This window comes from Entelurus aequoreus, linkage group LG08 (genome assembly GCF_033978785.1).
Source record: "Entelurus aequoreus isolate RoL-2023_Sb linkage group LG08, RoL_Eaeq_v1.1, whole genome shotgun sequence".
Lineage (NCBI taxonomy): Eukaryota > Metazoa > Chordata > Actinopteri > Syngnathiformes > Syngnathidae > Entelurus > Entelurus aequoreus.
In genome coordinates, this window is record NC_084738.1 from 30821717 (window position 1) to 30848791 (window position 27075).

General features: G+C 38.9%; 2 protein-coding genes across 3 annotated transcripts in view; both read left to right on the forward strand.

The window, feature by feature from the left end:
- The first annotated feature begins 7911 nt into the window (after positions 1-7911).
- Positions 7912-19835, forward strand: cops3 (COP9 signalosome subunit 3). Of its 2 annotated transcripts, none has more exons than XM_062056243.1 (12): positions 7912-8286; positions 8930-9059; positions 9492-9604; positions 12406-12455; positions 12932-13024; positions 13201-13380; positions 14246-14386; positions 14560-14733; positions 17362-17448; positions 17558-17671; positions 17763-17843; positions 19090-19835. In XM_062056243.1, the coding sequence occupies exons 1-12, from the start codon at positions 8232-8234 to the stop codon at positions 19141-19143; spliced, it is 1272 nt and encodes a 423-aa protein (XP_061912227.1). In that variant the 5' UTR covers positions 7912-8231; the 3' UTR covers positions 19144-19835. The 2 variants fall into 2 exon arrangements, with proteins under 2 accessions (XP_061912227.1, XP_061912226.1); XM_062056242.1 differs by lacking the exon at positions 7912-8286 and adding an exon at positions 8677-8795.
- Positions 19836-20055: 220 nt separating this feature from the next.
- usp22 (ubiquitin specific peptidase 22) overlaps positions 20056-27075 on the forward strand; it is a 38498-nt gene continuing 31478 nt past the window's right edge. The window contains exon 1 of the mRNA XM_062056241.1: positions 20056-20549. Within this exon, the coding sequence (XP_061912225.1) occupies positions 20430-20549 (120 nt within the window). The 5' untranslated portion in view covers positions 20056-20429. The remainder of the gene's footprint in view (positions 20550-27075) is intronic.

Consider the following 27075-nt stretch of genomic DNA (forward strand, 5'->3'; position numbering starts at 1 on the left):
GAGAGCCCCTTTAATGCGTCGGTATCCAATCCATTCCACTTGTTCATATAGAAAATGCCCACATCACCTAAATGCCAGTCCGCATTTTCTATGCAACCTTGCTTGCGGTCCTGCAGGTGTACAAAGCACATTAGCACACAGCACTGCAGAACAAGAACCTTTTGTCTGCAATTGTAAATCATTTAGTTTTTAAGTTGTGTGTTTCTTGTAGAATATATATAAAGTAATATACATTAGCCTATTGTTAAAATAATGAAAAAAAACATCATTAAATATATTTGTTTTATTGTATTGCTACATTAATAGCTGTTGTATTATTATAGGATGGCTTGTTAAACATTTCATAGGATTTTCAGAGGGTGGAAAAACCAAGACATTTAATATAAAATGTAAAATGAATAAATACATAAAAAGAAAAAGAAAACAAATGGTTAAATTTCGTCCCGTGCCTTTTTTTTTACCATCCCCGGGACGACGGGACTACGTTAATCTCAAGCCCTGGAAGTTACATTTTATTGTTTGCATTATTTGTTTCAGCATTGCACTTTGAAGATGGTCCCTCAGCTCTTTGACAGCTTTGGCTCTTTTCAGATCAGCAGTCTTTCTTATTTACAGTATATATAAACGTTTCTCATTTCTATTCAGACTTCCATATATATTTAATTTCCTTAACGGCTTGCCATAATATATATATATATAAATATATTATATATAAGCCAAATTATCCTGATCCAGATATTACTTTAATTCAAGTAATTAAGTAATATTTCCAGGGCTTGAATTTACAATCATTTTAGTCACATATGTGCCCAAAATGTAATCTGTGCAACTTCAAAATATTTGAGAACAAACAATTATTGTATTGTGAGCGAAAGTGGTGGCATTAGCCTCTATGTTGTGAATGAATAACATAGAGGCTAATGCCATGACTTTCATTGTGTTTCAGTGTATCTTGAAGGATCATGCAAGTAATTGTTTCTTGTTGATGCTGTAAACAAAATGTCACTGTGCAAACCCATGTTTGTTGTTGTACTGAACACAGATTGAAAATAAACCTACTGAAATAATAATAATAACAATGATTAATTTCTAAGTCTTTGTTAGCCGTTTGTGAAGTTTTGTGCTCGTGCGCTACGTTCGCTCGCATCCTGTGCATCTCCTGGGGGCTAAGCCCCCCCTGTCCTTAAATGCTAGTGACGCCCCTGGTAGTAGGCCTTAGTATTCATTAAAAACAAGGCATATGTTTTATTTAACATGCATTTGTACTATTTTGGCCACTGTTAACATTACACACAATGCACAAACATCATCAACAATGATATTGCACATACAATACATATTTACAGACTTCTTTAGTGTACTACTAGATAGAGTCTACGTGCCACAGTTTCAGAATCACTGCTTTAGTGATTTTATTTTGCTTACTGTATTTGTTGTTGATTGCATTTTCTTGTACTATAGTATTTGTATACATTGTTAAATTGTACTCCGTTTCAGATATGTGTGAATTGTGCAAATCAATGTAACCACTTGATGTTCTGTAATGTCACCTATGGACACAAGCCAAATTAAAATGAATGACAATTAAGCAAGGTGGCACAGGGGTTAGTGCATGTGGCTCACAATACGAAGGTCCTGAGTAGTCCTGAGTTCAATCCCAGGCTTGGGATTTTTCTGTGTGGAGTTTGCATGTTCTCCCTGTGACTGCGTGGGTTCCCTCTGGGTACTCCGGCTTCCTCCCACCTCCAAAAACATGCACCTGGGGATAGGTTGATTGGCAACACTAAATTGGCCCTAGTGTGTGAATGTTGTCTATCTGTGTTGGCCCTGCGATGAGGTGGCGACTTGTCCAGGGTGTACCCCGCCTTCCGCCCGAATGCAGCTGATAGGTATGGCGTCACATTAGTACCAAAAATCCAAGCGCGTAAAAACTGTTATCGCGCGCTGATTCTCCACTTTGTGCGCGCGCGCGCGACACCCTTTTGCGCGCGCGCGTTGCCTTTGTGCGCTGTCTCGGTCTGTGCGCTGTCATGTTTCATTTTGGTACTTTCTTTCTGATTGGCTTTGAAAAAAAAGAAAAGAAAAATACAACTTCAAGTAGGTTGTAAAAAAAAGGCAGATGAAGTGAAACTATAGCAATGCTTTTCTTTACATTCTCTCATGCACACAGATACTCATGTTATGAGAAGTATATTGTTTCAAAAATATTAACATTAATTGTTGATATTTTAAACATCTTTCAGATTACATTGCTCGAATTCAAAAACCACTTTACTACACAAATATTAGGCCCAATGTGCAGGATTATTCTGTTAGTATTAGTTATTTTTATGTTTTATCATATCCTAGCTTATTTTTATGTTTTATCATATCTTAGCCTATTTTTATATGGTCTTATTATATTTATATTTCAGTTTTTATTGTATTTTATTTTATTTTATAGTTTTTCATATTGTAGTTTATTTTTATGTTTGATTATATCTTATCTTATTTCATATTATTTTTGGACTTTTACCTGATGTGTATTTTAATTATTTTTAATCCATTTATTTGATCATCTAGTGTTTCCTCAAAGAGCCTTCTGGATCTCCACGTCCAGAGGGTTCCCGTGATTGGCTATTGTCATTGTGTTGTTATTATTATTATTGTTGTTGTTGTTGTTTGTTTATTTTTATGTACATGTTTGACGGTCTTCATGGGGTGTGGGTGTTATTTCTCATTTTGTTTTTAACTATGTAAAGCACTTTGAGCTGCATTTTAAATGTATGAAAAGTGCTTTATAAATAAAAATGTATTGTTATTATTTTTAGTAATAGTACCCTTACAATCACTCCAAAGCAGTTCAATAACTTACCTCTTTTTCAGTCAACATTTTTTTATCCACTTCTTCCTCCGTAAATCTTGATACATATTGACGATGACCCGCCCTGCTATACTTCTGATTGCTCAAAGCCAATCAGAAAGAAGGGGCGGTCTAAGCATGCCCGCCCCCAAAGTACCAAAATGAAACATGACAGCGCACAGACCGAGACAGCGCGCGCGCAGAAAGGCACCACGCGCACACAAGAAGGCGCCGCGCGCGCGCAGAAAGGCACCACGCGCGCGCAAAAGGGTGTCGCGCGCGCGCACGAAGTGGAGAATCAGCGCGCGATAACAGTTTTTACGCGCTTGGATTTTTGGTACTAATGTGACGCCATAGATAGGCTCCAGCAACCCCGAAAGGGACAAGCGGTAGAAAATGGATGTATGGATGGGCAATTAACCAATCATATTTTTTGCCTGTTTTATTTTTGCTTATTTTGCACTATAGGAGTGTTGCATATGACGTCACATCCGTTTTTCTTCGCGGCTAGGGAGGCGGACAGTTGGAGACGGACAGACTGACAAACTACAAACAAACATCAAGTATAAACTTTTGCACGATGTGGATAGACAGTAGGAGAGGAGTGGAAGGGATGGCTGAATCTTCAGCAGGAAGAGGACGTGGAAAAACATGGAGAGATGTGGGAGATAAACATCTGACAGTTTTGTGAATGGGGTTATGGAAAAAATGTGTCCTGGGCATGACGTTAAAGTGCAGCAGAAAAGGGTCCCCAGTCATCTTGGACTCCATGCCACTGGACCCTGACCCGGATCTGTCAAGGATCGTGTGGTGACTGTCTGTGCACCAGTCTCCCCACGTTAAACAAAGTCACACACAAGCATCCTCCATAAAGGGATGCCCCCCAGGAGGATCGTCATACTTGCTTCAAGCGACCGCCGCCGATGATTATGGAAAAAAGAAAATGCAGGTACAAATTGGTCAGGATCCGTCCAGACAACATGAGGTGAGAAATGGGACACCACAAGGTAGTGTTATAAGTCCACTGCTGTTTAATATTATGAACAATGATATAGTTGTTTAAATACCACAAGATATAGGGAGGTCACTGTTTGCTGATAATGGGGCTTTGTGGAAGAGGGGAAGAAATATAGGACATGTTTTGAAAATACAAAGAGCGATTGATGAGGTGGTGGAGTGGGGGGAATAATTGGGGATTCCGATTTTCAGTGGAGAAAACAAAGACTGTATTGTTCAGCAGCAAAATCATTAATCAAAAAGTTGGATGTAGTGCAAGCGCAAGCGATAAGAGTGTGCAATGGTGCTTTTAAAACTTCACCAGTGTCAGCACTTCTAGTGGAGATGGGACAAATCCCATTAAATATCTGAAACATTAATAATGAATTATTGGACACATCTGCAGGGACATGATGATTCACACTCAACTATGGTTATGCTGGAGGAGTACTGGGAGAGTGGGAGGAGTCAAAGGGTTATGTTCAGAGAAATATGTAATAACGCATCTAGGGAAATTGAAGTGAAGTGAAGTGAATTATATTTATATAGCGCTTTTTCTCAAGTGACTCAAAGCGCTTTACATTGTGAAACCCAATATCTAAGTTACATTTAAACCAGTGTGGGTGGCACTGGGAGCAGGTGGGTAAAGTGTCTTGCCCAAGGACACAACGGCAGTGACTAGGATGGCGGAAGCGGGGATCGAACCTGCAACACTCAAGTTGATGGCACGGCCGCTCTACCAACCGAGCTATACCGTCCCAAATTGGAATATTTGATATAAAGACAAGCCCAACGGTGGCTTACCCAGTGATAGCTCCATGTACTGTATGCTGGTAAGGCCAGAAGTAGATTGGCACTCATTAAACATTTAAAAAACAAAAAAGAATGTAGATAACGTAAGCGAATTCGATGAGCACATAATAAATAAGTACGGAAATTTCACATTGGTATATGCAGACGGGGCAAAGCAACCAGAGACGGGTGTGACTGGGTTTGGGCTAGCGGTGCCAACACAAGGAATCGGGGTGAACAGAAGGACGTCAGACAATCTAGGGGTGAACACAGTGGAAATGGTGAAAGTACTGGTGTCATCAAAGTGGGTGGAGCTAACTAAGAAGGATAAAGTGTTGAATTGCACTGATTTCACTTCTGTTCTAACAAGTTTAATATCATTTCACACAGCCGTCAGAATATTTTATGGGAAGTGTTGCAAACATTCACAAACATAACAAATCAGAAAAGAAAGGTTCAGTTTTTGTGGGTATAGGAAAACAGGTGAGGGCACTATTAGTGTTTTTGAAGAGCACAGGGTTATATTATAGGATTTAAGGGATACTGGGGGTTAGGAAGAGGTGGGTTAAAAAGTAGAGCAGGTTTGTGTCGGTAACGGGTTAGATAGGTATTAATTGTATTTTTTATTTTTTTTGTTTAGTTCAAGTTTTTTGTGAAATGGGGATTTAGATTGTGCACTACTGTCTGACCCACACTCCGGAGCAGAAGGTGGCGGTAATGCACCAATAAGTTGGATGCCAACCGCCGTAAAACACGAAGAAGAAGAACAAGTTATTCGGGGCTTAATTCACACAATCGTCAAGCAGCTTGAGCGTTTAAAACAAGTGAGGGTGAGTGTAGAGTTTGAGTAGAAAATGCCGTATTGCTGTTTTGTTTTTGGGTGTTCCAGTCGTTCAAATAGAAAGATAGGAAATAGCTTTCATAGAATCCCAAAAGAAGTGGTTCATGAAGGTAATAACGTCAGCAAAAAATAAAAGTGCGTCGAAGGAAATGACTCTTAAAATATCACTTGTGGAATACAACCGGACCATGCTTGTGTCTGCAGCGATCACTTTGTAAAATGTTTGTTTAAACATTTGATTTGTTTGAGAAATTTTCTGGGATGCAGTCAAGTTTATTCTCTACTTTAATAGTAGTGTTTGATAGCAGAACTAAACATAAAAATAAGGGACAAGAGATAAGATAAGTTTTGTGTTTGTTGTGGTGTCTATGCCTAAATATAACTACAAATACCTGGTTGTGCAAATAAACTAACGTCATGTAAAGTCCTAGTAATAAATATTGTAATTGTTGGTCCAACCCACCTTATTTTCTTTGATGATTTTCATAACAGAAAATAAAGGCTTAGTTGTTGTGCAGGAAAGCCAAATGCTTTATTCGACACGGATGACCACATTATAGCATCTTTGGTTATATTTGTTAGCATCAAGAAAATATCCTTAATAGTATTAATAAACTACAGGAATACATCTCTCGTAGTCTCAACAGCATATACTGAATCTTGATACTGTGAGCAAACATTGCTAAATAATGAGACAAATATACTTCACACCATAAAAACAGGTGCAGACATAAATTGTAGATAAGACTAAAATTTGTAGCACGAAATAAACTGCAAATCTGTCCTTTTTCTCATTAGCGTCACAATCACAGCAGCACGGCACTCGTTATGTCAATCAAATACATTACTTACAGATAAACGAATAAATCCAACTTTGTCTTTCACAGAGTAATGTTTAATTTGTGGACCCCTCAGATGTCAAGACATGATGTGCCTCCAATCTTTTCTTCTCTAAATATCACAAGTGTCAATTGACAATTGAGGCAGCAGTAACCTCTTGGTGATGATAAACGGTTTAAATCTTAAAAAAAACATTTTTCTTAAGAGTGGAGAAATCCACTCCATTCCATTTAAAAAAAATTGTTCAGAATCACTTTTATATTTGCCTCTAAACCTTTCAAATGAGCCTAAATCTGCACTGATTCAGGTTATTAAACAGTAGCCTAATGGGGCTTAGACCAGGGTTCCCCAACCTTTTTTCACGGACCGGCTTTCCACGTGTGGCAAATAAAAGCAGCAAAAAAATGAGCATGAAAAATTTGCCTTTGGCCACAATCTGGCACATTAACATGTTATATGTCCATTAATGTGCATTGTCCCATTTACTATAACAAAAGAGTTGTAATATACATCTATTAACAAGCTTATTGGTGTGTTTAGTGGAACAGGCGGAAGTTGAGTTGGAGAAAATGCATTAGTTTATAAATTAATAAAAACAATTCTGTGCGGCCCGGTAGCAAATGCAACACGGACCGGTACTGGTTCCTGGACCGTGGTTGGGGACCACTGGCTTAGACCATAGCCAAAAGTGCCCGGATGTGCCTTGAGGTCATGTGATTGCAACCCACCTATTGCCAGAAAATGTATTTTGTAAGAAGTGTATGTGAGACTATAACAATAAATATTGTTTTTGTTGTCTTATATTGTTGTATTTTTTTTATCCTACAAAGGTTCACAAATAAGTGATCAACCTTTTAACTGTATTTTATCTTTTTCTTTCTGTTTTATAATCATGATCAACATATTCAAATCCCAAACTCATTACAGTATAGTCAAAGTTATTATTTTCAGCGACAATACCGACCCTGTGGCTCTCGGCGTCGGAACGATACCAACATTTGCAGTATCGCACACCCCACTGAGCTTTCCAATATAACGCGATGACTCACTACCTACATTTTCTCTTAAACAAAACACATTACTTGTGTTGTTATTGTTGTTGTTATTATTATTATTGTTATCATATCAGTAGCTGTAGTATATTTTACTGTTCAAATGCGTCCCACGTATATATATTTTTTTAAATTCATGTTTTAATCCTCTCTTAACATAAGGCAAACATATTGTACAGTATTTGATACATAAAAATACCTTTCCAAAAGATTCACAAAATTATGCAATTAAAATGTGTCATTTAAACACGCTAATTTGATTCTTTCTTGGGAGCAAGAGTTTAAAAACATTTGTATACGTTTTTATTACAAAAAGCTGTAGTTAATTGGACTGACTAAATATGTTTACATAAATACTTTATTGCATTTTGTTTTGTATATAAATGTAAATGTAAAAAAAATCAACGTCAGAGTCAGTTGTCACTTTAATTTGACAAAACATCTTACGACATAAACGATCTTCATCAAAGACTAGATGAAACGTCACTTCCTGTTTTATATTTCTTAAGGGTGTAGGCCTGTAGGGGACACGCCTGCCTACAATAATGTTTTATGTTTCTGTAGAAACGCATAAAGGTTGAATAAGAAAATATATATTTGAAATAAGGTTTGGTGGGGCAGTTAAAGAAACTGGGGATGGCAGTAAATTTGATCTTGGACGCATCACATGATACGTTGTGAACTGTGTCCCTTTAAAAAAAAACCTCTTACTTCGAAAGTCTCGTTGCAGTCAGTAAACTTCACACGACATCGCGAGAGTTGTACCTCAGTGGCGGCTGTGTGGCCCCTGTCTCACTACGGACGGAGTTGTTTCTGACGTTTGAATGAAAAACAGTGTGAATTACCTTCACATTGGAACCGTGATATAATGGCTTCAGCCTTGGAGCAGTTTGTGAACAATGTGCGGCAGCTTTCCGCTCAAGGTAGGGTTGGTAAACTCATTCGTATGGGAAGTACTAGCTAGTTAGCCTACCTATGCTACCCAATGCGATAGCTAAGTAAGACCCTTCTTTTTGCCTCATCATATAAACACATCGCTAAAGGTTCTTTCGGTGACAGTCAGACGACCGTGAAGCAGAACTATAATATGTCTCGTCACACAGGAGCACCGTAGGAATGCAACAAATAGTTACTTAAATTAAATGTCAAAATCATACTTTTCGTTTTGATCTAGGAAATATTTTCTGGGCACTGGTCTAACGGAAGTCCCGCCTTAGCCTCATGTGATTGGCTGGCGAACGGAATTAACTCATTTCATTGGATCAAGTGCCCGTCAATCGCTTTCGTTTGCCTTTTTGCCAGGCCTTGAAAGAGCACTTCACCTAACAGGAAGGCTATATGCTTATTGTTAAGAGTTTTAAAAATAGTTCATGTAGACATGCATTTCCCTCTGCTAAGAACCTTTGGTTCATATATTTATTAACTTTATTAGGTACTAACTGTTCCCAAAACCTAACGTTTAAATTCAAAGAATACACATGTCCTTGATCAAGAGTTATCCAGACAATTATGTACTATACTTTGTAATTGTCTTTGAACTATTTTTAACTCGAATTTCATACTCAGGCCAGATGACTCAGCTGTGCGAGTTGATCAACAAGAGTGGGGAGCTGCTGGCCAAGAACCTGTCCCACCTGGACACAGTGCTGGGGGCCTTGGACATTCAGGAGCACTCCCTCGGTGTGCTGGCTGTGCTGTAAGTGCAGACTTTCATTATAACTCCAGCAACAGTATGTTTGCCACACACTATGTAATGACCATCATGGAGAAGTCTGCTGTTTAATACTTGTGCTTGCATGAGTTTTGTAGAGTGGTGGAATACTGAAAAAAAATCTATCACGCATCGCCTATTGATATATGGTTTAATTTTACATCGGAATCTAAAACAGATTATACATTTGATGCAGCTGGTTGTTTTATTCATCATTATTATGGACAAGCAGAAATTGATGTAGTACAGTTTGTATATGTGACTCTGTTCCCCAGGCAATGGCCATGATGTTGGGATCACAAAACAACATGATAGGAACAAACATCATTTTACATTTGTCACAGTGTTGCTCCTTTCACATACTGTGTTTTATTGGTTTTGATTTTCTACTGACTTTTTCCTCCTTTTCTGTTCTAGATTCGTAAAGTTCTCAATGCCAAACATCCCTGACTTTGAGACGCTTTTCTCCCAAGTCCAACTTTTCATCAGCACTTGTAATGGCGAGCACGTTAGATATGCAACAGACACTTGTAAGTCATTGCTTTATCCTCATCATTTTAGCTAATAGTCTAACACAAGAGGAAGTTTCACTCACTGGTGTTGTTGTGTTTGGGTGTAAAATACGCTTGCTGCTAAATTACAAAAACATTAACGTGGTCTGGGATGCATTTTGACCTCGTATGTATGGAGATCCTGGTTGGAGTCTTTCTTTGAACATTTTTGTAAGTAGCTTGCATGTTCTTTTCGTGTCTGCCTAAATTACCTATAAATGTGAATGAGAGTGTCAATGGTTGTCTTTATGTGCCTTCCAATTCACTTGACCAGTCCAGCATAACCTTGCTTCAAGTCAGCTAAGATCGAGCCATCTAGTTTATTGGTTTTAGTTTATTCTTCTTCTTCGGTCAATGGTCAACAAAATAAACAAACAGTTGTACATTCATAGATTGAAAAAGAAAATGTTGCAGACCGAAAGGGTTTAGGCTGAAGTTGAACACTTATTGCGCCTAACCTTATAAACAATGTCAAGTACAAGATGAACTTCCGAAAATTATACAAGATGAACTTCCGAAAATTATGAAATGTCCTTTGTACAACATATTATAAATACACCTTATACACAACATAAACACAGTTAAATTATATACACAGTAAAGGCATGTGAAATATCCTTGTACACGTGTTAAACCTTTGCACCAATTATATACTATATACAAACAATTATACTTCCATTATTATTTATATCTCACATTTAGTTTTTAATTAACATTGATCATAGTATTAACTACAGTGTTGATTCAAGAGTGATATATTTTTTCAAGACATTGGTCTTAAAGTGTTTTTTAAATGTGTGAATGGAACTGGAACATTTTATCTCACCTGTGACCCTAATGATGACAAGTGTTATACAAACATGTACAGTGGAACCTCGATTTACGAACTTCATTGGTTCTTAAACAGGACTTGTAAATGGGAAAATGTGTATAATTAAGCAGAGTTCGCCATACAAAAACATTGTAAACATGAATAATGGGTTCCAGGAACATCCAGCCACAACAAAAGTCCCTATTTTAGTTAAATTACAGTTTGAACACAATATTAAGTGATTTACAGCACTGTATATTAAACAAACATAACAAGGGGTTGGTGGATCAACTATCTATATAATAAAAACAAACACGCGCACACACAGAAGTCACTATGGTGCCCAAAATCCTTAACTTTAACAACGATATTGCTACAATAATAAACATTCAAAAAAATAAAATCCACTTTACAGAACAGACGAGAAAGGAGCTAAGAGAGAGAAGGGCGGGGTGGGGTGGGGTAGGGGCGAGCCGTGTTTTAACTTTGGAAGAGCAAGGGGCCGCGCAGGAAAGAGAAGAGATACTGTTTTTTCTTTCTCTGTTATATAATTCTGCTATGGCAAAAGACCGGTCTCCTTACAATTAAAACTTGATGTGGTTACTAGGTGTGTCAAAACATTGATTTTCGAATGAATCGCAATTCTTATTTGTAAAGATTCGTAAGCGATTATTTAAAAAGAATCTGTACTATCCAGCCACTTAGGCAAATCAGATTGTTGATGTAGATACCCATATCTGCTGTTAATATTTACTTTACAAAAGTGTGGGATACCTCTCTTGTTGCTTTATTTGTATTTGAATGTATTTGAAAAGTATGAATTTTGAATTGAGAATCGTTTTCAATCAAGAATTGATTCTGAGCCGAATCGTTACCCTTAAGAATCGAATCGAATCGTGTGGTGCCCAAAGATTCACAGCCCTCGTGGTTACTTACTCTGTGTTGTGCTGTGGTCATGCTTGTGAGCGCCATGAATGTACTCCTCGTAAATAGTCAATTTTTTTACTCCATTCTTTTCACGCTGGTCTGTTGAATTTTTGGGACTGAGTTAGCAAAATGGATAAAACTTGTCAAAATGTGAAAACAACTAAGAAAAGGGACATGCTGGAGTGTTGAGACGTGAGTCATCCTGTGCAGCAAGTGAAGTAGATGGCTGCGTCTCTTGCTTTATTGCTTGCAGGTGCCTGAATCAAGCGTTAGCACACAAAGTAGGGCTGGGCGATATGGCCTTTTTTTAATATCGCGATATTTTAAGGCCATATCGCGATACACGATATATATCTCGATATTTTGCCTTAGCCTTAAATGAACACTTGATGCATATAATCACAGCAGTATGATGATTCTATGTGTCTACATTAAAACATTCTTCTTCATACTGCATTAATATATGCTACTTTAAAACTTTCATGCCGAGAAGGAAATCACAACTAAAAAAATCACAATTTTTTTCATACGGTGTTGATCTGGAAATGTTTGCCTCGGCATTTTGATGGTGTGGGCGTGTGGCACCGAACGGAGATGTTGACATGCGGAGTAAGCACTCTACATTCTCTAGCTAGTGTGTGTGTGACAATCATTGGTACTTTAACTTTAACAGGTGACTTTTCAAATGATTCTACATATTAGCAGCAATGCTACTTTTTGTAGCAACGCTTTTTCCCCACACTTGACAAATTACGGGTTTGGGAGGGCTCTTGCAATCTAATATGTTTTGGGCGAGGCTCTCTCTCACCCGTGACCCTGAACATGAATGAATGTAAGGTTTTGTTAAATGGTCGTATTGAATATAACTTTTTTTAATACAATGTTTAAATATGTTATGCAACTTTTTTGGACAGCTTTATCGCCTCCATCTGGATTTGACTTCCTGTAAACCCAGATGGAGTTTTTGGACCACCTACAAATGCATCAAAATAGTGTATGGTCTGTATTGTTTTATTTTTTCCTCCTTTTTTTCCTTCTCTAGTTGCTGGTCTCTGCCACCAGTTGACAAACGCCCTCGTCGAACGGAAACAGGTACCAGATTAGTAACCGATGCTAATATTATACTACCAGAATATGGCAATGCATCATCCATCCATTTTCTACCGCTTGTCCCTTTTGGGGTGGCGGGGGGTCGCTGGAGCCTATCTCAGCTGCATTCGGGCGGAAGGCGGGGTACACCATCATATGATGATAATTTAAAATATAATTATTATGATCATTCCCGATTCTATAATGAATATTGAATAACCATAACAATTGTGTGAATGTTTTTAGTATGCATCTTCTAAATTTGGGGTAATGTCATTGGTGACAAATTGTCGTGTTTTTGTTGCTGCAAGGCCCAATTGGGTCTTGCTTTGCGTAATAACACCAGTCTCCCCAATGTGGCGTATTTTATACCATATGCTCCTTTTAAATATTATAATACATTATAAAGTGGGGTTCTTATTTTCTTATAGAGTTGGAATATTTATGTAGTATTCTGAATCTTTTTTCTCTCCAAACAGCCATTGAGGGGTGTCGTCGTACTAAAACAGGCAATAGACAAAATGCAGATGAACACAAACCAACTTACCTCAGTTCATGCAGACCTGTGTCAGGTAAGTCACACGCTTCACCGCTACATCCTTCACACAACTGTAAATATCTATTTCAAATCACTGTTTTTCCACAGAATGCATTTATTAATCTTTTTGAAAATTACGATAACTTTTTCATCAATTTAATTTTATCGTCCTATTTGTAATCCCTCATATTCTTTCCTTCATTTCTACAGCTGTGCTTGTTAGCAAAGTGCTTCAAGCCCGCTCTGCCCTTCTTGGAGCTTGACATGATGGACATCTGTAAGGAGAACGGAGCTTATGACGCAAAGCACTTTTTATGTTACTACTACTATGGTGGCATGATCTACATGGGCCTCAAAGACTTCGATAGAGCACTGTATTTTTATGAACAGGTAAGTCCTGTGTGCAATTTGCACCACAGCTCTGTGCATGTGTTTGTTTTTTTTATATTGCATTTGAACCTATGCCATGCACATTCTGCCAGAAAAAGTAATGAGGGAAAAATAGATTTCAGCTCCAGGCCTTAAGTGTATAGTAATTTTTTAAATAATATTTTTATGTGTCTTCATACAGGTAACACATTTGTATATAATTAGCTAAATACTGTATTTTGAGATGCAAAAACCAAATAACCCTCAGTTTTACCGGAATAGATGCAGTAATACACATGTGTATTGCAAAGGGGATTAGGTTTGTAAACATACCTCACATGTCACTTGTTCTTTTTACACAAGTGTAAAAGAATAAGGGTGCATGATAATTTGTTGGGAGTATAGTATAGCTTACTGTAAGAACAACATGAATGTACATTGTTCGTTGTTTCTTTTGGACGTTTTTTGTGTGTCCACGCATTCATTGCATGCAAGTGTGGACAAGACAGCGGTGAATGAAGCCAGACAAATTCCTCGGGCCAACGAACAATTTTTGCTCAATATATAAATAATAAAGTAATTGTGAGAAAAATAGTCATTTAGAAAATATATCTTCTGTTAAACCAATAATGGTAACATAAGCTAGCCGGTGGTTTTCTTGTTATTTTTTGGTAAGATTTTTTTTTACTTTGAGCAAGTTGCAAAATCCCCTTTAGCTCTTCAATCATATTATTTACAGAAACATGGATCAGAATTACAAATTGGTGTAGCCCTGCAGGCATTTTAAGAGTTTTTTTTTATTCAAATCCACAGTAATACCATCTGATTTTCATAAAGTTCTGTCCATCTTCTTTTCTAATCACCTGTACTTTTTTTGCCCCTTCAGGCAATAACCACTCCAGCCATGGCGGTAAGCCATATCATGTTGGAAGCCTATAAGAAATACATCCTGGTCTCGCTCATTCTCCATGGCAAAGTTCAGCAGCTGCCCAAATACACCTCACAAATTGTAGGGAGGTTTATCAAGGTGGGGATGACCTGAGGTTGGCTTAAATTTTCCACTAAATTGTAATGACTAAAATTAAAGCACAAGCAAGCATCCACTTTTATGCTGACAACATCTACTTAAACTCCTTTGCTATATTTTTCCCATAATGTTTAAGCATCATTCTTAACGTTTACTTTGTATCCCTTCCTCAGCCCCTGAGCAACGCGTACCACGAGCTGGCTCAGGTTTACACCACCAACAATCCCGTCGAATTGCGCAACGTAGTCAGCAAACACAGCGAGACGTTCACGCGAGACAACAACACAGGCCTGGTCAAACAGTGCCTCTCCTCCCTCTATAAAAAGAACATCCAGAGGTTAACAAAGGTGAGTAGCATGTTGGTAAGGTTTTCTTACATTTACAATAGTACTTACAGAAAGTGAGTAAAGTAATTCCTGTAATCCTGTAATCCTCCAAGAAGGACAGGGCTGTGACCATTTCATATCAGACAAGTTCATAATGTAGTATTATGTTTCATCATATTGAGATAGTAAGTGGTTATCCTCTCTCAAAACACACTACTTTGCATTTGAAGTTTTAGTACTAGTAGTCAAAATCTACTATTGTCAAAGGTAAACTAAAAATGACCCACAGTGAAAAGCAGATCTCCACCAAGGCTGAATAATCCTAAAGATGTCTACCTGGCTTGTGTGATTGATGATGCTGCTTTTTGACCCCAGCCATTCGCCGTAATGTTCATAATAAAGTAGGTTTATTTGTTGCATTTTTTCGACTCCCACTCGATTTGCTGTATTTGGTGGCATCAATGGAGGCACACTGTAAAGCGAGAAGTGAGCATGTATTCTTTATGACACACCCTTATCCAGATCTGCACCAAACACTAACATATTTTTTTCTTACCATGCTACAAAGCTGTGGTAATATGTAGTTTTTCATGATGATGAAGCAAGCAACCCAAAAAGAGCATTTAAAGATAATTGGTGAAAATAAAGGCACACTTAAAATCAAACCTCAAGAACCATATTTTTGTGACTACAAGGCACACCTAAAATCCTCAAATGGTCTCAAAAATTGACAGTGCGAATTAAACATGTATTAATTCTGGTTGTACTTATTCTAGTTACTTCGAGCTGTGCTGGATGTAATGACATTTTTTTTCCAATCATTTTAGAACTTGCAAGCGTATTTCTTCTTCTTACTCGTCGTCGCCATGTCTCTTCTTCGTTCTTCTCCTTCGTCTCCTTCTTGTTGTGTGTGCAGTTGTGCACTGAGCTCCAAAAGCCGTAGATGTTATTGTAGCGTCCCGAAAGAGTTAGTGCTGCAAGGGATTCTGGGTATTTGTTCTGTTGTGTTACGGTGCGGATGTTCTCCCGAAATGTGTTTGTTACAACGTGTCAGCATTTCTTGACATCTTCGAGTTAAGACCATTGTTAAACCACTCCAAAGCTACATTATGTGACTGGGCCGGCATGTTGTTTATATGGAGGAAAAGCGGACGCCTGGACAGCATGCCGGCTGTTAAGGGGTGAAGGTTTCTATTGTTGTCCGGGTGGAAATCGGGAGATTGGTTGCCCTGGGAGATTTTCGGGAGGGGCACTGAAATTCTGGAGTCTCCCGGGAAAATCGGGAGGGTTGGCAAGTATGGCAGTAGATGGGAGTCACACATAAGGGATGCGTGTGGACTACAGGTTGACGCCGGTTCAATAAATGATGGCAACAAGTACTCGTAAGCAAGCAAGACCAAAACTTTGATGTTTCATTGAGAATATAGAACATTACTACACTCAGCACTCAAAAATCAAAATGTTTTAGTACAACTTTGGTAAGCTATGAAGCTGCACCGCTTGATGGATTGTCGGAGCATTACGGCTACCATAGTCATCTGTGTTTTAACATACGGTTATTATTATGGTGTGTGTATAAGGACCCCAAAATGGCACCTACTAGAAGACATATCGTCTGGTGTTTTTGTTTATTATGCAAAATCAACTTTTCTTACCTATTGGTACCTGCTGTTGTGTATTTGGGATCGTCATTGTCAGCGCCGTAGTCAATTAGCTCCTTCTTTTTCTCTATGCTTTTGTTGTGAGGCTTTCATCCTCCACTGTTGCTATTTCTAATACAATGTGGCATATAGTTCTAACTTAATCTGTCAGTTAACTCGCTATGAAAACCCAAAAAACTACAACAAAGATGACGGGGAGAAGATACTGTCAAAGTGTGTCAAAGTGGAGCCACTTAAATAAGACCGCCCACAAAACGGTGCATCCTGAAAAAACGGTAAGAAAGCAGCTTGAAAACGGACTGTAAAACAATCTATGCCACTTTTTGACCAAATAACCACCATTACATGTTATGTAGACCACAAGGAAGTATTTTAAATGTAGAACAAACATTTACAAAAATAATACTACCCCTTTAACGCGCCTTTTGTTTGAAAATACACCCGGATTGGACTGTGCACCTTTATAATTCGGTGCGCCTTATGGGTGATACAAATATAGACTCTTGTATTGCATCAGCATGGCAAGAATAATGCCTTTAAAAAGGTCAGACAGACATGCAAACCACAAGAAAACCTTCAATGTCGTAACTCTTCAAAGCCTTAAGTTGACTGTACAATCAGAATACTTTTTAAACTTTGTGTACAACGTCGGCTGACACATGATCAGCGGCTCAGACCGCAGCTTTTGTTAGCATCCAAGGTTACATGTCCCAACGGGAAGGAGGTCTCAAAGCTGTTAGTTTGATAGTGTGAGCAAGGCCAATGCTGATAAAAGGAGCAATCAACATATCTTCTCTGGGCTTTATACATGGAATGATGGTACAGAAAACAAAGTGTGGTTTTGTAGTGGAAATGAACACATCGTACCCTTCAACAATGGTCCAACCCAGTGAAAACTAAACTATATGAAATGTGTTTTAATGATGTTCTACAAATGCTTGTCTAAGCTGTTTCTTTGTGTGTTGCTGTTTAATGTACCCCCTTACAGACGTTCCTGACACTGTCTTTGCAAGACATGGCAAGTCGAGTGCAGCTCTCAGGCCCCCAGGAGGCAGAGAAATATGTCTTACACATGGTGAGGAGATCCACATACCTGTCCTTTATCGATTCAACTCTACATTTTGATCCCTGTTTTAATCCTCTTGGGGTTTGTTTTCCTTGTGACACCTCGGGTTTGTGTGCAGATTGAAGATGGTGAGATCTACGCTAGCATTAACCAAAAGGACGGCATGGTGTGCTTCCATGACAACCCAGAAAAATACAACAATCCAGCGATGCTCCACAAAATTGACCAAGAGGTATAAAAGTTTTAGTCTGTCTTTGCAGTTACACTTCAGTACAATATATTAGTCCCCTCAAAAAATTATGACATGTTTTTTTTCCTTTTAGATGTTGAAATGTATAGAACTGGATGAAAAACTAAAGTCAATGGATCAAGAAATCACAGTAAACCCACAATTTGTGCAGAAGGTGAGACAATATATTTGTTTCAATACACTTGCAGTTCTGTGCTGAAGGTCACTGGGCCACAACTAGATTTACATAGCAATTTTGAGGTATTACAACACATTGTAGTGGGTAGACCGTAACATTGTACTTTACATGAGGAACAGAATAGTAGGTTCACTTAAACTGCAAGCAAGTGTCATATTAAAGTGTCGTTATTTATTAAATAATCACATTTAAACATGGAAAAAAGCATAACAAGAACAATTCATATCGTAGTAAGTTTATCCTAGAAGTGTAAACAGTTTAATAATAACTTACTGGATGGGGTAGAGCGGAACAAGAAGTACGACATACAAACAAAATAGGTCTGGTTGATTTTCAGAATAAAACGCTCAATGTTTAATAACATGTTACTTTAGCAACTTAAAAGCACAAAAATCAGTGTAAAAAAGATAAAGATAAAAGAAACTCAAGAAGGTGCCCCCCTTTTCCCTTTATAATTGGATTATCTACTTGTTTGTTTTTGAATTTATCCCAAATAGCCATTTTAATGCACTAATATGCATGTTTTTACCCTGATAATTTGTTGCCGTCATCACTCCTGCTGTCAGCGCAGCGAAGCCGTGTCGCGCTCTGCACTCAGCCGCTGACTATTGGTGGACCACGTAGCAAGCTCACAGCACAGCCAAAACGCATACACACTCAGTTAAATTTTGGTATAAGCCTCAATCAATCAACATGTTTCATTGCAGCAAATTTTGATATTAGTGGCCACTATACAAAGTAAAAAAATATTTTTATTATTATATTCGACTGAAGGCCAGGTTTATAACACCACTTTTCTCTGCAGGAGTCTTTTTTGTGTCCCCTATAGACATGTTTGACTGTCGGTTGAATTGTATTTGTCATGCACTCTCTTAGAAATAGAGGTACTTTTCATTGCATGTTATAAAATATATACTGTATTTGACAAATCAAAACTTTTAAGTGGACTGCAAATGGTGGTCTACTTAATAAGTAATTTCAAAATGTCCTTCCTTCTTTGCATGTAATGCAAGTTGATCAATATAGCATTAAAAACAACAAACCTAATACTGATGATTGTTTTGTTTCCCAAAAATTCACCTATGCTAGTAAACTAGTTCGAGGCAGAGTCTAGAGGACATTTATAGAATGAAGAGAATTGACATATTTACATACCAAGGTGGAAAAAAGCTATAGTTTAACTGGCCACACATATTCCTAATATGTGACTTTTATTTTTCAGAGTATGGGATCGCAGGAGGATGATGTTGGCAGCAAAACATCAAGTTATTCCTGAGGGACTACAGACTGCTCAAGAATGCTGCAGCCTCCCCAGCACATTCTTTCATGAATGCGTTGGAATGTTTTTTTTTTTTTAAAAAGAGGAAAACAAATATTCTATTGCATAAGGACATTGGTTAAGGAAAATCTAATTGTGTGGAATGATGTTGAATTTGGTTATTGTTTTGTCACAGAAGGACAACAAAGCGGTCTTTACAGAAAGATTTTGTCAGTGTTTTATTTATCAATGTTCAGGTTGGAGTGATACTGCTAGGTTATTACAAAACACAATAATTAAAAACTGGACATATTTGTGAATAATAGCGCCATTCTGCTGCATGATGGGTGTAATTAGAAATTATTACGTATGAGGCAATACATCTATAGCTGGCAAGGAATAAAACTGAGTATAATCTACATTTGTAACAACTGCAATGCTCGTTTTGGTTAGATTGTAGATATTACTAGTCAATATATCCACTCAAACGTACCGTTGACCAAACTGGGTGAAACAAGTCACAATTTGGTGCACTGTTGTGTTTTACGATTATTTTTAATTTTTAGGTCAGATCCACTAGAGGTCACTAGAGCACTGTACAAAAATGTTTTGACAGCTTGTACGAGTGGTGAAGTCAACGGACAACCAAACTGTCATGTCATTTGGGAGCTTTGTGGTTGGGGATCTGTAATAAATTGTTTAAGAATGTAGTGATTTGTTTCATGCGTTCAGTCATTGCATCTTGTTCAATTTCAGTCCGTAACGTTTTTCATTGATGCTGCGAAGGTGATTTACAGTCTAGCCAATGAGTTCCTTCACAGAAGCGGATGTCGCTCCAACGAAAATTGGACCAATCGTGATATAGCATCCGCTTCAAAGAGGCGGGACTTAACTAGTGAAAAAGCTGGCATTCGCCAAAGCCCAGTAGTGCTCGCTTGTGATTGGTCCGTCCTTATGAACGAGGTGGGTCTACGTTCACCATGTAAAGCTGCTGTTGAAATTCCTACGCTAACCAACTTTAGCCAGCTTGCTAACCTGCAATTAAGCGAGTGCTGAAACTGCATCCATGGTGTCATAATGGCTTTGAATTGACCGGAGGAATGCTGGAATACCCCAACTGGTGTTCTACCGTGTGTGTCGCTGTAACTACAACCAGAGCATGTCCAGTTAGCTAGAACGCGGCGATTGGTGGATAACGAACCTGGCAAGCTAGCCAGTCTTCCCGGGGTTTGGGACTGGCTCGAGTGGCTTTTTGAACAGCTTTACTCGCCCGGGGGACAACCGAAGCGGATGCTGTGATTACGATGAGTCCCGCCGGCTGTCCCCATGTCAACTGCTTCAAAGTGGACAACTGGAAGCAGAACCTGAGGGTTATTTATCAGTGTTTCGTATGGAGTGGCTCAGCCGAGACAAGGAAACGCAAGGTAATAGACACAATACCGGGAAACGGAAGATGGCGTGTGTGTGTGTGCGCGCGCGCGTGCGTTTGAATGTGAAAGGTCGCGTGCGTGTGCGTATGTGGGCAGTTCCCCTTCCAAGAAAAACATCACTCCGCTCGACATACCGGTGTCGAACGTCAGTGCTCAGACGCACCCGAATGTCAACAGCACCTCCCTCGAAAGGGTGGGACTACAATAAAAATCGGCCCTGTGCAATCAAAGAGAACATCTCGGCACTGCGCGCCTTGAAGTCATTTGTTTACTACACCAGCGTGGGGACTAACGGGTCTTCCCATCGCTTTGAAGGCCCATTGGTTGTCTTCAATAACCATGAATGAGTCATCATCTTGACCACAATTGTTTAATGGCAATGATGATTTCCTCCTCACAGCATTGACCCATCTTATTTGAGTTTGGACCATGGTGAGATGTCTGCACATTCAGTGCTTGCATCTCCAATGTCTTTGCATCTGCATGCACCCACCATCCCAGGTGCTCAAGAGCAGGGCTCAAATTTAACCGCGGCAAGTGTCGCGACCGCCCTTGTCACTAAAAAATTGACCAGCATCAACGGCAAGAACACACCGTCACCGCCCTTGACTTTTTACGTATTAATGGACAACTGTAACGTAATTGTTTTGTCAAATAAAATGATAAAAACACTCCGAGATTACTTTTTTTCTTACATTTTCAACTGTGTAAGACAGGGGTAGGGAACCTATGGCTCTCGAGCCAGATGTGACTCTTTTGATGACTGCATCTGGCTCTCAGATAAATCTTAGCTGACATTGCTTAACACGATAAGTAATGAATAATTTCGCTGGTAATCACAATGTAAAAAATAACGTTCAAAATATAATACATTCTCATGCATTTTAATCCATCCATCTATTTTCTACCGCACCTGTTCAAGAAGTCGCAAACATGGTAGGGAGTATTTTATTTATTAATGATTAGCTTCAGAATAACAATGTTATTTAAAAAAATAAGAGACTTATACCCAAAAAATGTTGGTCTGACTTAAAAATGCACACGATTAGTTGTATTCAGTGTTAAAAAATATTATATGGCTCTCATGGAAATACATTTAAAAACATTTGGCTTTCATGGCTCTCTCAGCCAAAAAGGTTCCCGAACCCTGGTTTAAGACATCGCATAATTAATGTTGGCAGCACGGTGGCAGAGGGGCTAGTGCGTCTGCCTCACAATACGAAGGTCCTGAGTTCAATCCCGGGCTCGGGATCTTTCTGTGCGGAGTTTGCATGTTCTCCCCGTGACCGCGTGGGTTCCCTCCAGGTACTCCGGCTTCCTCCAACCTCCAAAAAACATGCACCTGGGGATAAGTTGATTGGCAACACTAAATTGGCCCTAGTGTGTGAATGTTGTCTATCTGTGTTGGCCCTGTGATGAGGCGGCGACTTGTCCAGGGTGTACTCCGCCTTCCGCCCGGATGCAGCTGAGATAGGCTCCAGCGACCCTGAAAGGGACAAGAGGTAGAAGATGGATCGATGGATATTTAACGTTAATCGGTATAAACAACATGGGCGTAAGGGGACACTATGCCCATTTTTTTTCTGATATCTTTATCAATATATATGTATATATACGTTAGGTCAGGAAAAAACAGAGGCTGTTTCAGCCCTACAAGCCTGTTTCGCAGGTTTTTCTGCTCTTTAGGGGATTTTATTGAAGTGTCACTTCAATAAAATGTCCTGACCTAACGTATATTCCGCTCTACCCTGGTATTGAGCACTGTATAATGGATAAACCACAGAAACCTCAACTATATATTAATATATATATGTATGCATGCTTTGGAGCCCCTGCCTCGAAAGAAAATAATGTTTGCCTTGGTGCCCTTCCAACTTGCCTCGGTACCCTAAAATATGAGCCCTCCTTTTAAGGCAACATTTGCCTTGCCCTTAAAAAGTTAAAATTCAAGGCCTTGCAGAGGAAAACCCAATCCTTGGTTGCTCATCTGTTTGGAATTAAGGAGGGAACTCCAGCAGTGCAAATATCTTACACCCTCACAAAATTGCCCATTTCTTAACGTGTGGCACTACAGTGTTTTTTTTGTCCATCAAGGATCACCGTTCCAATCAGCAAGCTATTGCAGAGTGCATAGCAGCTTTAATGTACGCTAGTATTTAGTAAACAATATGTTTTACGTAAGGGCAGCACGGTGGCAGAGGGGTTAGTGCGTCTGCCTCACAAAACGAAGGTCCTGAGTAGTCCTGAGTTCAATCCCGGGCTCGGGATCTTTCTGTGTGGAGTTTGCATGTTCTCCCCGTGACTGTGTGGGTTCCCTCCGGGTACTCCGGCTTCCTCCCACCTCCAAAGACATGCACCTGGGGATAAGTTGATTGGCAGCACTAAATTGGCCCTAGTGTGTGAATGTGAGTGTGAATGTTGTCTGTCTATCTGTGTTGGCCCTGTGATGAGGTGGCGACTTGTCCAGGGTGTACCCCGCCTTCCGCCCGATTGTAGCTGAGATAGGCGCCAGCGCCCCCCGTGACCCCGAAGGGAATAAGCGGTAGGAAATGGATGGATGGATGTTTTACGTGTTTTTTATAGTGTAGATTTGTGACGATTGCATCAATTGTTTTGCAATCATAATGGTCCATAGTGTGTGAATGTTGTCTGTCTATCTGTGTTGGCCCTACGATGAGGGGGCGACTTGTCCAGGGTGTACCACGTCTTCCGCCCAAATGGACAAGTGGTAGAAAATGGATGGCTAGATGTGTTGCATGTGCTTAAAGGGGAATTGCACTTTTTTTTTTAAATTGTGCCTGTTGTTCACTAACCTGACTCTCGCCAGATCCTTGTAGTTCGCTGAGCTCCACACATTGATCTGGGACTTCTCAATCAGAGATGTATTTCAGAAGGCTGGGCCTTGTAAAAAAAATATTGTATGTGATTGGATAAACCACTTGTCTATTATCTTGAATGACGGGCTACTTTTAACCACTCACATCGAAATCAACCCGTGACGCTGATGAGAGCGACGCTGGGAAATCCAAAACAGAACAGCCGACATATTGGATAACGACAGAGCGAAACATTTATAAATGCCTTCAACATCGTTCTCTGTTCATCTTTTAAAGAATTAATATTCGATAGATTGGACAAAACAGTGGCAATAGCAGAATCAATGTCAGCACACGACTCCTCGCTGCATGCCGCCATTGTTGTTTGAATCAAACAGTCGCTTCTGCGCTATGTCACATCTGTGAAATCCCGCCCGGCGATCCTGATTGGTTCATTATTTTTTGCTATCTTGAAGGAGTTTGCATTGCCCTCGAGCCCAGATCCTTGTGTGGAGCTCAGCAAACTACAAGGGTCTGGCGAGAGTCAGCTTAATTGTTCACAGTCCTTATGAGAAACAAGAACACATAAGGTAAAGTTGAAGTTAAAGTCCAAACGATAGTCACACACACACACACACACACACACACACACACACACACACACACACACACACACACACACACACACACACACACACACACACACACACACACACACACACACGCACACACTAGGTGTGATGAAATTATCCTCCGCATTTTACTCATCCTCTTGTTCACCCCCTGGGAGGTGAGGGGAATAGTGAGCAGCAGCGGTGGCCGTGCTCACGAATCATTTTGGTTATTTAACCCCCAATTCCAAACCTTGATGCTGAGTGCCAAGCAGGGAGGTAATTGTTCTACCATCGTAACACATCGCCTTGCTACGGCATTAGCTAGAAGTAAGCCAGCTTCTGCGTCAGCAGCTGAATCGCTTTTGAGATTGTAATGCACAACACAAACACAATAGGAGACCAATCTTACTGACTGAAAAACATATTGCAGTATCCCTAAAGTTTTAGCCCACATTTCATGTTTTGTTTTTACACAGCTAGCTCGACAGTGTGTGTACTAACATGCATGATGTGCTGCATGTATCATGATCAATATCATAGTGACTTACTCGATGGACAGTTGTCTGTTTGGTGTAGCTGGCCGAGGACGTTTCCACTTGATTTTGGGTACAATAGTTGGGGGGGGAAAATTCTACCACTGCAGGGTTTGTCAGTGCAAACAGTTTGTCTTTTGTTGTGATGTAGTTTCTGTGAGCAGCGTCTTCCTCGCCAGATACAAGAAGCTTTGTGGTTTGGTCTCCTATAATGATTGTGAACGATAGGCAAAATTCCCTCAAAAAGTGCATTTCTCGTTTAAGTCTGTTTACCCGAAGACTTTAGATCAGAGCTAAACAACTGGGGGCCAAGGAATGACACCAGACCGCCCTCCCCTAGTTCAGTTCAAAACTTGGGAGGGACTTAAACGTTTTTGCAGCAAATTTGTAAAAACACTACAGTGCTCTTGTTGTATCAAGGAACTTGGACCAGTGTAAACTACATCTTGGCAGATCCTTGCATTGACATTTTAACCTCATAAGGGTCAGCAACCATGCGGTGGACATTTGTATTTTGCATAACAGTGCTAATTTTTTCTGAAATTTGTAACTGACTAAAGAAATACACTAACAACAAATGTCTACTCCAGAGGATGCTGGTTCTCAAAACAAAAATCGAGAAGATCCTGAGCTTCCTGGAAATGTGGTTGCTTGAACAATTTAGTTGAATACATTTTAGATGCTTGGTCTCAGTGACATAATCAAATGTGAACGATTTTGAAGCATTTTAAAACGTCTAAATAAAACAAAATTAAGTAAATGTTTCCAATACAAATAAAGACCAACAAAGTCAAAGTGACATAATGGCATCACTAGGTTCACAGCACCTGAGCACGATTATTCTACAGTAGAATTAAATAAACGCAGTGAACCCTCTTATCAACCGTCGACAATCTTTGTCTCAGTGGGAGGGGACGAAAAACTGCTGGATGCACGGACAGAGTCTCGCTAGTCGCGCTGCTCGCTAGTTGTTGGCACCGCAAAATAATAATCAGGAGGAAAAATTATTATTGCAAAGCCAAATATTTTGTGTGGGAATGTTTCGGTTTCAATACAAAAGCTGAACAAGAACAGCCCATCAAAACAAGTATGCCACATTTTTTGGAAAGTGATGGCAACAAAAAAGATAACAAAACAAATCACCTGACCCACTTTTTCCAACTGGGGGAAAACTGCGATTCCAGATGTTCAATATTTATTTAATTTTTTGCTAACAGAGATTGAGATTCCATTTTGTTCATGTTAGTTTACTTAATTTGGAGGATTAAAAGTTATTCTGCTTCCAATTACAATGGTAAAAAAATACTGAGGAATCAAAGTTTATTGTGTTTTAAAGGGTTACTTGCATTATTCTTCTTATTATTACTATATATATTATGACTACAATAGTCCTTAATTTGGTCTCAAAGTATTACTGACGATAATATTGTTTTTTGGCAATAATTTGTTTGTAAATGTGTTATCAGCCAAATCCTAGGCACCATTTGCAAGGATTATTAAAGCCATAGTCAGACCCAGGGGCGTCACTAGCTTTTAAGGACAGATGCACAGGATTCGAGCGAATGTAGCGCACGAGCACAAAACTTCACAAACGGCTAACAAAGACTTAGAAATGATTCATTGTTATTATTATTATTTCAGTGGGTTTATTTTCAATGTGTGTTCAGTACAACAAACATGGGTTTGCACAGTGACATTTTGTTTACAGCATCAACAAGAAACAATGACTTGCATGATCCTTCAAGATACACTGAAACACAATGAAAGTCATGGCATTAGCCTCTATGTTATTCATTCACAACATAGAGGCTAATGCCACCAGTTTCACTCACAATACAATAATTGTTTGTTCCCAAATATTTTGAAGTTGCACAGATTACATTTTTGGCACATATGTGACTAAAATGGTTGTAAATTCAAGCCCTGGAAATATTACTTAATTACTTGAATTAAAGTAATATCTGGATCGGGATAATTTGGCTTGTATATAATATATTTATATATATTATGGCAAGCCGTTAAGGAAATTAAATATATATGGAAGTCTGAATAGAAATGAGAAACTTTTATATATACTGTAAATAAGAAAGACTGCTGATCTGAAAAAGAGCCAAAGCTGTCAAAGAGCTGAGGGACCATCTTCAAAGTGCAATGCTGAAACAAAAAATGCAAACAATAAAATGTAACTTCCAGGGCTTGAGATTAACGTAGTCCCGTCGTCCCGGGGACGGTAAAAAATATGCACGGGACGAAATTAAATGCTCCCTGGGACAATGGCTTTTAACCATTTTTTTCTTTTTCTTTTTATGTATTTATTCATTTTACATTTTATATTAAATGTCTTGGTTTTTCCACCCTCTGAAAATCCTATGAAATATTTAACAAGCTGTCATATAATAATACAACAGCTATTAATGTAACAATACAATAAAACAAATATATTTAATGATGTTTTTTTCATTATTTTAACAATAGGCTAACGTATATTACTTTATATAAATTCTACAAGAAACACAAAACTTAAAAACAAAATTATTTACAATTGCAGACACAAGGT

Excerpts from the sequence above, each read along its gene's own strand:
- cops3 (XM_062056242.1), top strand. The coding sequence starts at position 8,702 with ATGCTTATTGTTAAGAGTTTTAAAAATAGTTCATGTAGACATGCATTT. Across the intron at positions 9,605-12,405 it reads TAGATATGCAACAGACACTT|TTGCTGGTCTCTGCCACCAG; the intron begins GTAAGTCATTGC and ends TTCCTTCTCTAG. Across the intron at positions 17,844-19,089 it reads ACCCACAATTTGTGCAGAAG|AGTATGGGATCGCAGGAGGA; the intron begins GTGAGACAATAT and ends TTTATTTTTCAG.